At 36.6% G+C, this 16137-nt stretch overlaps 1 protein-coding gene and 1 pseudogene across 5 annotated transcripts in view; one reads left to right on the top strand and one right to left on the bottom strand.

The window, feature by feature from the left end:
* Nucleotides 1–1055: 1055 nt before the first annotated feature.
* Nucleotides 1056–16137, top strand: part of LOC127808821 (uncharacterized) — a 62043-nt gene continuing 46961 nt past the window's right edge. For 4 of the 5 annotated variants that reach the window (XM_052347471.1, XM_052347470.1, XM_052347469.1 and 1 more), the window contains exon 1: nucleotides 1056–1791. In XM_052347471.1, coding sequence (XP_052203431.1) covers nucleotides 1124–1672 — 549 coding nt within the window. In that variant the 5' untranslated portion in view covers nucleotides 1056–1123 and the 3' untranslated portion in view covers nucleotides 1673–1791. Of the gene's footprint in view, nucleotides 1792–15728; nucleotides 15918–16137 lie in introns of those variants that run through there. The other variant, XR_008024984.1, reaches the window with a different exon arrangement.
* LOC127808536 (casein kinase II subunit alpha-4, chloroplastic-like) lies at nucleotides 9987–11069 on the bottom strand (annotated as a pseudogene).

A 16137-nucleotide genomic window follows, 5' to 3' on the forward strand; every position in this document is an offset into this window, starting at 1 on the left:
TAAGACGAAAACAAATGACGTAAAGTTTTTATATAAATGACTCAAATTATAAAAGATTCTCAAGGCAATTTATTCTTTAATTCATCATCACCCCATAATTTTTTAAATTATTTGAGATCAATTAACCATTTTTGGTAACTACCTTCATGTAGCTTGCGAGACACATTTGTGTCACGCAAGCACACATAGTTCCATTTGTTTTGATATTTACATGCTCGAGGGCCTACAAACAAGAATGTGTAGATATAGAGTGTGTCATTTCTCATTTATGTGTCGTTCTATCAAAAATCTTGGTAACCACTTTCACACAACTAAGAGGCACGTTTATCCTATGTTGCCACATCAAAGATTCGCGTATTTTATTATTTGTGTACTCAACTACTTACAAAAAGAAAAAAAAAAAAAAAAAGCTAACCAACATATATCGCATCGTCTCATTTCCAATAATCACAATGATAAGAGGTAGATGATAAGTATTCATATTAAATATTTTATTAAGATAACTCATCATTCCATTAAATGCTTGTAACATATTTAAATGCTTGTAACACATTTATTTTGTGTAGCTATAACTTATAACAAGTGACCAAACTTGACTAGAGTTGGCATAATAATTTATAACAAGTTTTACTCCTTCCAATCACTAAAAGGTTAGCACCCAATCACCTATTAGGTCATCATTTGTCTGTTTCCACTCCTTCATATGGCAGCATGTGTGTGTTGTAGATTTCTTTTTTAATTTGCCTTACATCACATGCCTTGTGAGCTGGCGCATTCAAGCAACATAGCGGCTTTCGATTGTCATCTCCTTTGCCCATTAGAAAAAAATCACAATTTAATAATCATAATAATATTTGATCTTATTCTATAATTCAAATTTAGAGTTTTATTGGACGGAATATTAATTTTAATTTTAACATTAATTTTAATTTTAACAATCGCAATAATTATATTAAAATATTTTATCCAATAAAATTATCAATTCGTATTATGAAATACTTAATATTTATTTAAAATGTATAATAATACTGTAATTGTGAAAATAAGAGCCATAAGGAAAGGAGGGAGAGAGAGGCAGCGGCGGTCAGAGTCAGATGCTCAAGGCTGGGCTCACGCTTTCTTTATGTGCAATCGCAAAGATACTGCGAAAATCATGTGGGAATGGTTGCGGTGTTCGGGGACCAAAACCAAGCACAAAGCTCAGAATCAACAGACCTTGCTCGGCCACCGGAGCGGCGATGCCGATCACGCCGCGGAGGACGATCCAACGGCCACCGTCGCATCAACGCTGATGGTCCTGGTAGCCTGGCTGAGCCGCCGCCGTAGACGATACCTCCTCCTCGCCCTCTGCTCGCCGGTCCTCATCCCCTTCCTCTGCGCGACCTTCCCCCTCCTCTGCGCCGCTGAGGTCTGCATCCGCCTCTGCCGCCTCCGTCGCCGCCGGAGACTCCTCAAATCTGCTCCTCCCACCGACGACCACGGCGGCGATGGGATGCACCTCTGCGAGGAAGGCCGATGCGGCGGTGGTGAAGGCGGTGAATCGGTTCTCCTGCAGAGGTATCTCGAAAACCAATTGGTTCTTGCTCTTGGATCTGTACATGACTGTGGCGATTACGATTACGATGAGGACGACCACGACGACACGCCAGATGAAGGCGGTGGCGGCGGATGAAAGTTTTAAGAGTAGAAGGCACCTTTCGCCATCGTAGACCCGTTCCTTGTGGTTTCAATCTGTACAGAAGATGGCAATTCGACGATGAAATTGAAGGGTGGAAGATTCTCTTCTTTCAGGTTCTGATTGCTGAATTTGTTGTCATTTTCTTTTTTAACTCAAATGAAATGGAAAATAGTAGTTTATAACTGTGAATCCTCGATCAATTGTACTTATTCTCAGATTCAGATTTAGTATTATTCCCACATTCATTTGTTTCTTGTCACAAACAAATCCAAAGTGAAGAGGCAAACAATTTTAACATTCAGTAAGTCAAAAGTCTAAGTGACCATTTCACGGTGCTTGCTGACTATTGTATTGAAAATTATTGGTTAATTTACACTTTTGAGTTTTGGTCATCTACCAAAAGTACTCTTTTCTGTAACTCAAAAATATATCTTTCTATTATTTATTATTTTTGTTTAACATGTTATGCCATCTAAATATATTTTTAAATTGACGATGTGAGTGTGTCTAGAGACTAAAACATAAAATATATGAACCTTTAGAAAAGATTTTTATGGGAATGAGCTATGAGAGTCTCGGATGCAATTTATGCAAGAAGGATAGGAATTGGTGAATGGAAAAGTTGTAAAATTCATTTCGTAAACTTTGATTCAAATTTTTACATCAGATAAAGAATGGCCCTTTTCTTCTTTCTAAATTTTTGACTGAGATCTGAAGCAATTGATAAGTGGTGATGAATCTGGCACAATATTCAAATCAAAAAGTGCGATCTTTCCGAACTAACATGACGTGGATCGGTTGCAAAATTTGAGAAAACAAGGTAATTAAATTTCGATATGAAAATATAATAATTATTATGGTTGTACATGATTTTACGCATTTATAAAAAAAATTACATAACAAGCATGCAACAATATACAAATGATGATATGAGATATCATGCCAGCAAGAAATTGGGTCTAATTGAGCATTGTCTACAAATCACGGCGATCATGGCTCAACTTTGCTGTTGTCTCTGTCTGTCTCTCTCTCTCTTATAATCCTAATGCTAGAAGGCCAATTCCATTTTCTGGATCAAGATCCTTTTTGACGTCGGGGGTCCAATTCTAAAAATGCAAAAATGTCCCTTATCAGATATGGGCTAGAGCATAAAAATCTAGATCTAATTGGAAGCCTCGTCAGGCTTGGATGACAAATCTAGTCCAAAGAACCTAAGCCAGGCCTAAGTTCAGACCCAGGACCATGTTTCTTATCAGCTAAGTCAACTCACGAGTTCAAATTCACCCTTTCACATGGTGTGATCATAAACACCCACCAAACCAACCTTCGATCATCCAAGTGGCACAACCATGACTCTACAGTGTGCTTATATAAAGACGTAAATTCTCAAGAGTTAAATACCTCATTTAGTATATAATTATTGTATCGCCATCACGTCATTCAACCCCAAGTCTCATTATGAACTTAATCGTTGAAAGATACACTAGACGATTCAACCTTGCCGCTCCCTTTTCAAGTTAGGCAAATCCCAAAGAAGCTCTAGGTCAAGAGCAACTGGGAACACCCTAGGGCTAAGGAAAACCAACCACGAGGACAATCCTTGGGCAGATTAGGTCTTGATCGGCTTCGAAACATCATTACTTTGGCGCCCACCGTGAGGTAGATTTTTGCAATCTCCATTATACGTGCTCGCCTTCCATGGCCACGTGGTTAAATATTGAGTCATTGCTCAGTTTACCCTCGCACAACATGCCACCTTGCCAAGTGCCCACTAACACTAGATACAAGTAATAGAATTCGGGCCATATCAAGGCTTGGATCCCTGATAGGTTTGTATAGCAATGGCACCAATACTCAAAAGGGGTGAATTGGATTGTTTAAAAAATTAATTGAATTTGAAAATCTTTTTGATGAAAAATGAGGATTATTGAAATACTTGAAACAATAAATGAAACAAAAAGCACAGACAAAAAAGAGACGCAATGATATATAGTGGTTCGACTTAAATCAATCTTAATCCATTAGTTTAACTCCCCACTAAGACTTTTTCAAGCAATTCACTATAATCCTCATATTATTTCGGATAGGCCTTCTAGTAATAAGCTAGAAATATACAACTTCTTACTTAAAGAAGCAAGCCCTTTAACAACAAGTTAGGAAAAGTAATCCTCTTACAAGCAATATAGGCCCTCTAGCTAATCTTGCTAAGAGTTACAAGAGATAAAATAGTAAACAGATTCTAAGAGATGAAACTCTAGATTAGAAGATCTCTCTAAAATAATCACAAGGCTTGTAAACAAATGATGCAAAATGAATGTAAAGCCTTTGAGAGAGAAATGAATAAAACAATGAAGCACTTGAAGAATAAACACTTGTAGGCTTGTAATGAACTCCCCTCAATGTGTTGAATCATCCATCTATCCTTTATTTATAGTGCATTTTAAACCCATTCAAAAATATAGCCATTAGTAGTTGATGGAGTGTCTTGGGCAAGTTGTCAAACTAGCCGTTAGAGCTTTCTATGATAGAAATGGTTGACTGATTCAAGTAACCGATCGACCAGTTAGCTAAAAAATTCAAACAATGGTCGATTGGTGAAGCAAGACGATCGACCGTTTTGAAGAACGATTGATAGCTCATGATACAGAGGCGGTCAATAGCAAACAACTGAAAGCTTACATAAAACAGTCGACTGGTTATAAGAAACGATCGACCAGTATTGTAACACTGTAGCACCAAAAAAAACTGTAGCTGTCGGAAATTACTGTAGCAATTGGAAATTACTGTAGCAATGGCCAAAAAGTCAATTTGAAACTTTTTCTACACTTTAAAATTATTTTCATTGATATAATATTTTTAATCAAATAAAAACATAATATTTTAAATGTCATCAAGAAATTTATCACAAGATTTTTGACATTAAATTGCGTGATGAAATTAGTTTTAATTTTGGTGCTTAATAAATTATATAAAAATAATTTAGAGCACCAAGTTAATAGCCGTGTACACAATAATTTCATCATCAAAATATAATTAATTTTCATCATCAATTGATGGTCTTTTGCCTTTGAAAAATTTTAGCTTATGTCGACGTTCAGAATTGGTCGACTCAGATTCGTTAGCTCGTACTAATAGAATAATCACAAATACAAGGGGAAGAAAACAATAGCTCAATCAACAAACAATACGCAATAATTTTTTACGTGGTTCGACCAGAACGATACCTAGTTTACAACTATTCTCTGAAAATTTTGGCAGAGTAACAATATATATTTTTTATCATGTCTATGCAATGGCTTTTGACTCCCTATTAATAGTGTGGGGTATTGACAATTTACACAAAGTTCAAAGCGGTGGGGCCATATCGTGAGGGATAATGTGCTCTTATTATCTCTATAAAACCAAGAGTAAAAGCTCTACACCATCTAGGGATTAGTTTACCACTGATAAGGACAAGTAGACATCAGATTCGGTTATTCTACTTTGTGGTCTTCTTTGCAAGCTGATCGGATTGGTTAACAGGTTAGAAGCATCGTTGGGAGCTCGCTCACCATTGCGATTGGAGCTCGCGCTTTAGTAATTACGTGACCTCCCCGAGATGCCTTCGACCTTAGGTTCATTGGGCTTTGAGAAGTTGGGCCTGATCCATGGACTATTCCTAACCCAAAACAGTCCAAGATAGTAGTCCAAGGCAGTTCAGAAAATGCCCGTAATAGCTTCATTTTGACCAACAATTTAAAACTAATTTTTGAAAATCATTTAGGAGATTTCAGAAAATGCCTGTATTGATTGGTCATTTTGTTTGGGATTATTGTTTTGGATGTTAAAACTCGTATTAGTTGAATTATATTTTTGGATTATGCTTATTATAAATGAGATAGTTTGAGACTTATTCAATCTCTTATGCATTTTACAATTTGTTTTTCTCTACCATTATTTACATACTCAAATTGTCAATATATTATGTACAATCAGAGGTTAGTTTCTTCAAGGGATCAAACTTTGTACAATCATCGAATGTATCTATCTTACAATTCTATTAAGTAAAATTTTTCTTGTTAAAATTAATCTCATGTGTTATAGAGATTTCGTCATGCTTATAGGGAACAAAAACAAATGGTTGAAGCGAGGATATGTCAAAATTTTAGTTAAGGAGCTAAAGGTCACAATCTTTAATAGTTTAGGAACTTTTATATTTTCAATCTAAAAAAATTAATATGATACGTAGTAATAAAGATTTTGTCTTATGTGTCATTGTAACTCTTAATTAACCAAATGACTAAAGAAAATGAAAATAAATGATTGATGCATGGAATAAGGCAAAATTTTAGTTGAGAACTAAATGTCACTTTGTTTTAATTGTCTTGAGACCGTATATATATATGTATTAAACTTAATTTGATTAATAGATCTGACTGATATTTTAATTATCACTAAAATTTAAAAAATAAATAAATAGTACCAAAAAAAATTGTCAAACACACATTAATAGATAAATTGATTTGAAGATTAAACATCATTCATAAAACATCTTAAGTTCAAGTTTAGTAGTGTAAAAATTATTTTGGATTAGAATATATTTAAACTAAAAATATTAATACGTGTAATTAACATAAAATAAAATACATAATTAAATATTCTGTTCAAATCAAGTACAACTTACGCCTATTCATTTCACCGCGTCACAAGACCTTCTTTTCACTAAGCTTGTGCCAAGTGGCGCCCAGTGCCAAACCCTATAGACCTAGTGAGGGGCACGTGGTAGTCCTAGCGAGGGGCACGTGGACCACGCCATTCCTGTCTACCCTCCTGTCCATAACTTTATTTCACGTCACTTTCGGTTCATGTCTTCCCTAATCGGTCAATGTATTAAATGTTACCTGAATTTAACTTTCTAGATTAATTTTTTATTTTTTAACAATAGGATCATACTTTTATTTAATTTTATTTATGAATCATTATCTATCTTCGTTAGACGTTATGGATCTACCATGAGAAATTAAATTCGTAATCTCAGCCTTCAACTTGTATTCCCAAGTAATATTATTTTTAATTATTTCATTTTATCAAATTTAATATTAGATAAATCAATCAACTTTTTTATGTTTTAATACAACAACAAAAGTTATTTGTAGCAAGTAAGTGGTTCATAACTAAAACTAAATAACAGTATGATATTAGAATTAAAAAGTTAAAATTTCGGTACAAAATTAAAAATTAGGGTAAACTTCAAATTTTTTTTTTTTTGGTAACTAATAGAGGTACTTTGTGCCCCATGAGGAAATTATGAGTATGAGAATTAGGCACGGTCTATAAAAATTAGAAGTGGTCTTTTCATTGGTACTAGAGAAGGTAGATGTAATAGCCTTTTAGGAACTATATCTATATGTCTATCTAATTGAGATTTTGGTTGGTCTCCCAACTATCTCGTACGTGACCCTGAGTGCAACCTTTACTAGGAACTTTCTTAATAATATTATAAGTCTCCTTCCTTATTAAATCTCTAAATTATACCAAATCTCATGTTATGAGAACTCAAATTTAATATATCCCTAGATAAAGCTAACATTTCACCACTTTCATAATGAAAAAACTATTTATATTGTTGTTACGTAGATATAATAATAAATTAATTTAATTAAAAATATTTTCATCAAGCTGATTGAATTTGTAAAAATATGAAAATAATTAAAGATCGCGGAGAGGTTCTTGCATAAACACTCTGATACTTAAATTAGACACTAAAAATAATAAAAATTGTATTGAAAATAGTATTAGAGACGTCGTACATTCTCAGAAATGTTGACCTGCTTATTTATAGAGAAATATAGAGTAATCCAGATTAGGCCAAGATTGAGATTCTTATAGATAGTGCTTAACTCTATAGATGACGTCTATCTCTTATGGATGACGTTTATCTTACTTTTTTTGAGAATAAAATTTCTTATAGATGATACTATTCCAATATTTCGAAATCCATTTAGAATTTCAATTCTTTATGGATAATTATAGAATATTCGAAGGAATTTTTGAATGTCGAAATTATCTAGTTTGTGCGTTTGTGTGAGACCACTTTGCCCTACGTATGAAAAATTTACGCATTTTAGTTTAAAAAAAAAAAACTATTTTGGGCTTTTTTGGCTTTTTAATAAGCTTTTACTTGTTATACAACAATTGCTCCCCATTCTTACCTTTGGCTATAAGTAAATGGAATAGTACACTGATTATGCCTCGCCATTATTGAGCTACTCGCAGGATAGCGATCTTATACTTTCCTATTGTCGGGCTATTTGCTAGATAACAATTTTGTGTTTTTCATTCGTTATTGGGCTATGCGTGAGGCAACGAGCTTGTTTTTCCTCCATTGTCGAGCTATATGTAGGACAATAGGCTTCTTGTTTTTACCTTGTTGAAGGGTTGTAAGTAGGGCGACGAGTCAATTGTGCTGATGGAACAATTGTTCGAACCATGTTGCTAGGCCATTAAGCAGGACAACAAGCCAATCGTGAGGATGGAGCGATTGTGCGAACAATGTTGTCGAGTTATTAGGCGGGTCAACGGGTTAACCGGGTTGACGAATTGATTGTGCTAACCACGTTGTCAGGCCATTAAGTGGGACAACGGGCCAATCGTGTTTACGGATCAATTGTGCTAACCATATTGTCGGGTTGTTAGATGGGACAACAGGCTAATAGCGTTGACGAATTGATTTGGCTAACCACGTTATCAGGCCACTAGGTGAGACAACGGGCCAATTGTGTTTACAAATTGATTGTACTAACCATGTAGCCGAGCCGTTAGGCGGGACAATGAGCCAATCATGTGGACGAAGCGATTGTGCAAACCTCGTTACCGGGCTATGCGAGGGGTAATGGACCTTTTGGTTTTCCCTCATTGTCGGGCTATGTGCGGGGGCAACAGCCTCGTTGTTTTCCTCATTGTCGAGTAGTTAATAGGGTAACGGGACTTTTATTTTTACCTCGTTACTGAGCTATGAGCAGGATAACGGGCTTGTTGTCTTCCTTATTGCTGGGATATGAGTAGGGTAATGAGACTTTTATTTTTTCCTCGTTGTCGAGTTATGCGTAAGGCAATGGGCTTCGTTTTCTCCTCGTTGCTGGGCTATAAGCGGGACAATGAGAACTTTTATTTTTCTCTCGTTGCAGGGCTATGTGTAGGGAAATAGGCTTCGTTTTCTCCTCGTTGTCGGGCTATGCGCGGGGCAATGGACCTTTTGGTTTTCCCTCATTGTCGAGCTATGTGCAAGGCGACGGGAGTTGTTTTCTCCTTATTGTCGGGCTATGTGTGGGGGTAACAACCTTGTTGTTTTCCTCTTTGCCAGGCGGTTAGCGAGGTAACAGGCCTTTTGTTCTTACCTCGTTACTGGGATATACGTAGGGCAATGAGCTTGTTATCTTCTTTATTGTTGGGCTATGAGTAGGGCAATGAGACTTTTGTTTGTCCCTCGTTGTCAGGTTATGTGCGGGGTAACGAGCTTCGTTTTCTCCTCGTTGCCAGGCTATAAACGGGATAGTATGAACTTTTGTTTTTCCCTCGTTGCTAGGTTATAAACAAGACAATGGGCTTGTTTTTCTTCTCATTGTCAGGTTATGTGTGGGGCAACGAGCTTGTTTTCCTCCTCATTATCGAGCCATAAGCAGGGCAATAGATTTTTTATCATAATGTCACGACTCCACAGTTTCATGTATATATATGCTTGTTGAAATTGTGGGCGTAACACCTATGTCCACATTGAAAAAGAATATGCATATTTTGTTTTTGCAGTTCGGCGTAATGTCTATGTCCACACTCAAAAAAAGTATCCATATTTTGGTTATGTAGTTTGACATAATGCTTACGTCCATACCTAGAAAGAATATGCACGAACAATTTGTCTTGGTAAAACGTCCTTTCTTTCATTGGGTTCAGGCTTCCTCATTTTTCAGAGTAGCCGCCTCTTAATTGGATTGCGAGATAGTAGCCATGAGTCAATAAATGAGATCTCATATAACTTAATTTTTTCTGGGTTATATACTGCAATGCTCAAGAAAAAGGCAAACTCCAGGAATAAACCATTGCCTGAGAACTTGCTCGAACGAAAGGCATAACAATGTTGCCTTGGGGACTCCTGACTTGTATGCTTCAACATCATTCCCATTGGAAGCCAGTACGCTTCAGCTCTCAACAATATGATTCCCACTACCACCAGACGCAACACAAAATTTTTAACACGATGACATGACCAATGCAGGCTAGGTCGAAGTAAGGATGAGCCATATCGTTTCTTTCTTTGGCAGTGAAGTCTTTCTCAACTGCCATACTGGAACGACTTGTCCAAAAATTCAATTGCCTTTGGAACAACCACATGTTGATTATCGGAATTAATGCATTTTGTCCATGGTTTCCTGGTATGCTACTCCACAAGGGCAACAGAATGTGGGTCCATCTCCAGTTGGCACTTGCTAAGACAAGCATTTAGTTCATTTGTTCCAAGCACCTTGGCAATTTTTCACTAGCTGATCGTAATTATCATGCCCATAGAAAAATGGCCCCTCGCGGAATATCATCCCAGCAAACATACAACCAATGCTCCACAAGTCCAAGGAGTAATCATAATCTTGCAAATCAACAAGAACCTCAAGGCCTTTGAAGTATCTTAAAGCAACACGAACATCATTCATGCTCTTTCCCAGGATTATATAACTCTGCAAGGCCCCCATCTATAAGATGAAGCTTACGCGCGCTGCTTGTGATAAATTATAACATTGTGGGGCTTCACATCACGATGCAGGATACCTTGAGAGTGGCCGTAATCCAAAGCCTTAAAAGTTCATATATGTAATATCAAGTATCGAAATTGCAGAAAGCGCATAGCACTTTAAAGTTTGCGCTATTCACATACTCAAACATCAGACTTGGGGTCTTTGATTGCTGATCATAACAATATCAGGCAATTATTTAATAATATATGGCCCACCACAAAGGTTCCGTAGAATTTTTATTTACCTCTTGATCTTCTTCTTCTTGACAGGTTTAAGGATCTTGATAATACACTCATCGTTATAGGAGCCATGAACGCCTTCGAAAACCTGGCTGTATTCCCCCTGCTGACATTCCTTACAACTTCATAGTCATCCTGCTCCCCATTGGATGGTGAGGGAATAATAATCCCAGTACACTATGTAATAACTGATAATTTTTTAAGGACTCAAGTGTAATTACTTTGGGGCATAAGTGAAAATTTTCAATTTTTAGGCTAAAATGTAATTTCTCAAAATCGTGGAGATTAAGTGTAAATTTTAGAAACTTGAGGACATAAGGAAAGAAGGTCAAAATGAAAGAAATTGAAAGTTGGGGAGCAAAACTACAAAGCAAGTGTGAAATCCGCCATGACAGTTAATGGCTACACTGGCTGCCGGTGTGGAGGTCGAATCCCGACCGTTTGAGGGTGCCTAGGGCCATCATGGCCTAGGCCTAGACTTTGCGATGCAAGGCGAGGTCGTGGTTGGACGGAGATGCGGTTGGAGAGGCTATATATAGCAGGAAATAGGTTGAGAGTTTTATAGAAATTAAGTCAAGTAATCAAAGCAATCGAGGGAAAATTTGAGAGTATTATTAAGGGGCTTTTGTTCTCTAAGTTGTGGAGATTATTTTTGAAAATTTTGAGTGAGTGAGGTGTTGATTTGAGGTGGTTTTAAGCCTTGCTGAAAAATTGAGAATTCGTCGGAGCCGAGCTTTAACGGCCAAATCGAAGGTGTTCCAATTGGAGTCATCGTGCAATAGGGATACCATTGTGTTCGGAAGAATAAATAAGCCAAGAAGGAAGAAGAAAATCGAAGAAACAAGCCCAAAACCTGTCATCGACAGTGAAAAGAAAGCCAAAGAAGACGACCGGCTTCGAGCGCATGGGTGCACACACAAGGCGCGTGAATGTAAGGAAAAATAGAAAAAAATGAACAAAATAAAGGAAAATTAGAAAAATATTATGAAAAATTAGGAAATTATGTTTTATTAATTTCCTGAAAATTTTGGCCAGGAAGTTTGCCAAGGCTCGAGTTTTGAAGTCAGGGTACGCATACCGAGAAAGCCTAAAAAGCTAAATCAATGTGAGTGGTTCACCCAAAAATTTTATACGTGGTATTATTTGCTTAAGTGAGCATGAAATTGCGAGGGTTTCACCAAGTTTATGTTGACATATGTGCATCTTGTCATACATATGCATTGCACACACACACACACATATAAGTCCAAGCCCATTTTGGTCCTTTACCATTTCATTTCCTTTGTTTAAATCTTCCAACAATCCATTGCATTTAGGCCTTTCAATCATTATCCCAACCCATTTGTTGACATGATCAACCCAATTTATACATCATTTAAATTTTCCACTTACATTTCATTTTTCCCATGAATTAACATTCCCATTAATTTTCCTTTTTATAAACACATAAAATATTTTGACCCATTTAATTTGGACAATGCTCGAAATGCATTACACATAATAAAACCATATTTCTCATAAAATTCTAGACCCATTAACAAGTCGTTACAATTTGAGTTTTTGAAATTTTTTTGAAAATTGATAAAAACTCTTACATGACACACCAAGTGTTGGCGTTTCCGTTCACAACTACTACCTTTCCCAAAGGTAACAACATAGCACACACCGATCTCTTTGTGATGTCTCATCTTGATGACACTTTTGACCAGGGACAAGTTTAAAGTTATACTCTTAGGTGTATCAAAAACCTTACAATCGAAGTCACACCTCAATTCTTTTCAACATAGAGTAAACCTAGGGACTTTGTCTTTAGGCATATTATATTTAAGTAATTGTTGAATTAATAAATAAATACAAAAGAGAAAGTTTGTCAATAGATAACATGAACGTGAAACAACTAGATATATTACTCAACAAATATATCACATCTTAATATTCAAGTACAACTTAACACTTAAGTTGTAAGGCATACATTAACAGAAATGCCTTCACGCAGGAGGAAATGCCTGTACTCGGGAGGAAATGGCTTTACTTGGGAGGAAAAGCCTGCATCCAAGAGGAAATGCATGCATTCCTCCTTCTAAGTGGAAATTCCCTTTACCTGGCTTACTCTTTGGTGAAAATTTTTCTTCTCCCAAAAGGGATGGCATAACACACCTACACCACCATACATTAATTTTAACACCTGCTATAATATCTGAGATTTTTCTAAAGGACTCAAGTATAATTTATCTTGGGTCGTAAGTGAAATTTTCAAATAATTTAGGGTTATAGTGTATCTCTCACAGTTATGAGAGACCGAATTGACTGTAGGGAATGTTTTGGAACTTAGATATCAAAGAAAGAAGATATGGGATTGACGATCTCAATACGAGATTTATGACACTGAAAGCGGTCATATCAAAAAAAGTTTTCAGTACAGCTAAAATGTAGTCTGAAAAATCGAATAATCGTAAGGGACTTTTGAGAAGTCAACGGGACCCTGAGGGGGCTTAGTTTTATGTAAGGATCAACCCTAAAGTGGTTTTGGGGGTGAAACAAAGGTCATATGAGAGTGTAGAGATGAGATTGCACTTATCGAGTAATTTAGAGTTATTAATTTTGAATTTTAAGTATCGTAATGCAAATTAATTTAATGTTTGAGGGTGTAATTGCAATTAGAGAAATGTCCAAACGAAATAAAGATAAAATTTTGGATTTATTATGTAATTTCCCTTATATCATAGTGCATTATATAATATATATATATGTGTGTGTGTGTGTGTGTGTGCGCGCGCGCGCACGCGCGTACGCGCGTGGTGGCCAAGTTGCTACAAGGAGTTTCATGGCTAAGTTTGCTGCAAGAGTGATGGCCAAGGTAGGGGAGTCGGTGGAATGGCGGTGGAATGGCTATAAATAGGGTAGGAATTGGAAACAATTGGAAGGAAAGATTGAGAGAGAGATGAGTGAGGTAAAGATGGCAGAGGAAGCAAAATGGCAGCCATGGCTGTGTGTGAGGCAAGCAGCAAACAACAACAAGGGAAGGTTGTTGTGTATGTGCAGTGGTTCAGCCTGCGACAGGAGTAGCAACGACAGTCGCAATGGTGGCCGATGGCTGGTGTTGCAACAACGAAGCTGCGGCCATGGTGATGGTCGTAGGGGCGTGTAGTGGTGGTCCAGCAAGGCAGCGGTGGCCAACGAGGACAGCGGTGGCACACGGAGGTGGCTGGCGTGTAGCAGTTTGTGCGCATGAAAGAGAAGGAAGGAGGAAGAAGAAGAAGAAGAAGAAAAAAAAAAGAAAAAGAAAGAGAAAACAAATGGAAAAATATGGAAAAAATCGAAAAAGCTTTCAAAAAATTCTAAGAATTAATTTGGGGCTAGAGGAGCATGTTGAAGCAAGAAAATTATCTAGTCACGTGTTTCAAGGTCAGGGCACGTATACTGAGGAAGCCTGAGAAGCTAAGTTAAGGTGAGTGGTTTTTCCCGAAAACTTATACGTGTTATGTTTTGCCTATGTTGAGAATGATATTCACAAAGTTTGCTAAGTTATATATAATTTATGTGCATCTTGACATATCTATACTTGTATTGTTGCATCGATAGTTGTGATTTTTCACTTGACATGATATTGTTGGCATATCGATACTTATGAACGGGATGGGTTGTTGCCCTGATAGTGTAGCCGTAATTCCCCAAAAATGTTGCTGGAATAACGTACAGGGGTCTCCTGTGCTGTGTGTGCATGCTAGGATGACTACCTAAAAGTTCCGTGTCAGGCTGGATTGCTAGGGAAGTTACACTAGGGAGTCTGTTTATTCATGTCCTTGCATCATGTATTCATGTAACTGTTTGAACCCTCACTTAGATGATTCAACATCTAACTTGGACTATGCCCCTAGAACATTCAACATTCCAGTTAGGACTTGCAGCTAAGGCAAGGAAGTGGTTGTGATGTAACAACACGAGATGACGTGTTCGATGGGTTTGTTAAGTTGTTTCGGTAATTTGCTTCTTCAGGAAGATTCAGATATGTTTTAGCCATGTTAAGAAACTTATGATGAATAGTCTTATTAAATGTAAGAATGTTACGTGTTGCGAATGATGTTTGAAAAATGATTATGTAATACTATTATGGTTCAATGTTATTTTGAGATATCTTTTGGTTATATCTGAGGAAAAATTGTTCATTCGAGAGATGGTTCTCCATGTATTCTGTTTTGAAAATGTGATGTTATTATGAAATTATGATATCCTTCAGGTTTTGATTCTTGATTCCGCGTTTGTAATGATATGTTGGGGGATTTTCTTTGAAATACGGTACTTGAGGTGTAACGCCCAAGATTTTAAAACTGAAATATAATACTTGGGATTTTTAGCTTCTAATACTTGAGGAAATATGTCCTTTCAAGGAATTATAGAAACCTTGAGACAAATGATTAGTTTTTGAGCCAGTGGCAAAATCGTAAATATTGAAGTTCGGGTAAAAATATAATTTACCTAAAATCTTGGGGTATTAGCGTAATTTATCCTTTCTTTGGGGGCTAAAATGCAATTAAAAAATAGCCCGGGGACTAAGTTGCAAGGGCCTAAGTGCAAATTATCCGAAAATTTTGGGCCAAGGTGCAATTCTTGAAACCTAAAAATATCTCATCAAAATATCTCAAACTAAATAGTTAAAGTAACCAAATATAGCTAACTAGTTAAAGGTGTAATGATGGGATATGGAGAAAATCAATTAACCATGTGGGTGTAATGATGGGATATGTAGAAAATCAAATAACCATGTGGGAGTAATGATGGGAAATGTAGAAAATAAATTAACTATGTGAAGTAATGATGGGAAATGTAGAAAAATGAATTAAATCGTATGAGATGTAATGATGGAAGTGTTGAAAATGTAATTAAGCATGTGAGGTTCAAAATATCAAGGACACATGGCAAGCTTCCACTGGTCATTACAAAGATAAGATAAGAACACATGGATATAAATGATTATATGGGACACATGGCACCATTTGATAAGAACACATGGATAGAAATGATTATATAGGATATTTGGCAATGTGAACACTTGGGAGTCATGATGAGTCCCAAATAATTACATGACACGTGGCAGGTTATGATTTGTTGGATAATTCTATAAATAGAACCTTTGGGTGAGTTTTGGGTATTCCAAATCAATCGAAGCTAAGTTTATGCCATATTGAGAGGTGTAAAGGTGAAGCCTTAAACATTCAAATCTCATCAAACCAAGTTGAGGTAAGTACATTATGAACTATTTATGATGTTTAAGCATGACCATGAACTATGTTATGTGGTCCCTCATGTTATGTTATGTTCACGCAAGTTTCGGGATCGGAGCTCGGTAGCGCTACGCACGAGGGTTCTTACCCCTGCAAGTTGGTGGAACCTCTCGTGTCTCCATATGATATGTTATGTTATGTCATGACTTGTTTAAATACATATGATGGTTCTCTTG

The sequence above is a fragment of the Diospyros lotus genome, chromosome 8, assembly GCF_014633365.1.
Source record: "Diospyros lotus cultivar Yz01 chromosome 8, ASM1463336v1, whole genome shotgun sequence".
In the NCBI taxonomy this organism is placed as follows: domain Eukaryota; kingdom Viridiplantae; phylum Streptophyta; class Magnoliopsida; order Ericales; family Ebenaceae; genus Diospyros; species Diospyros lotus.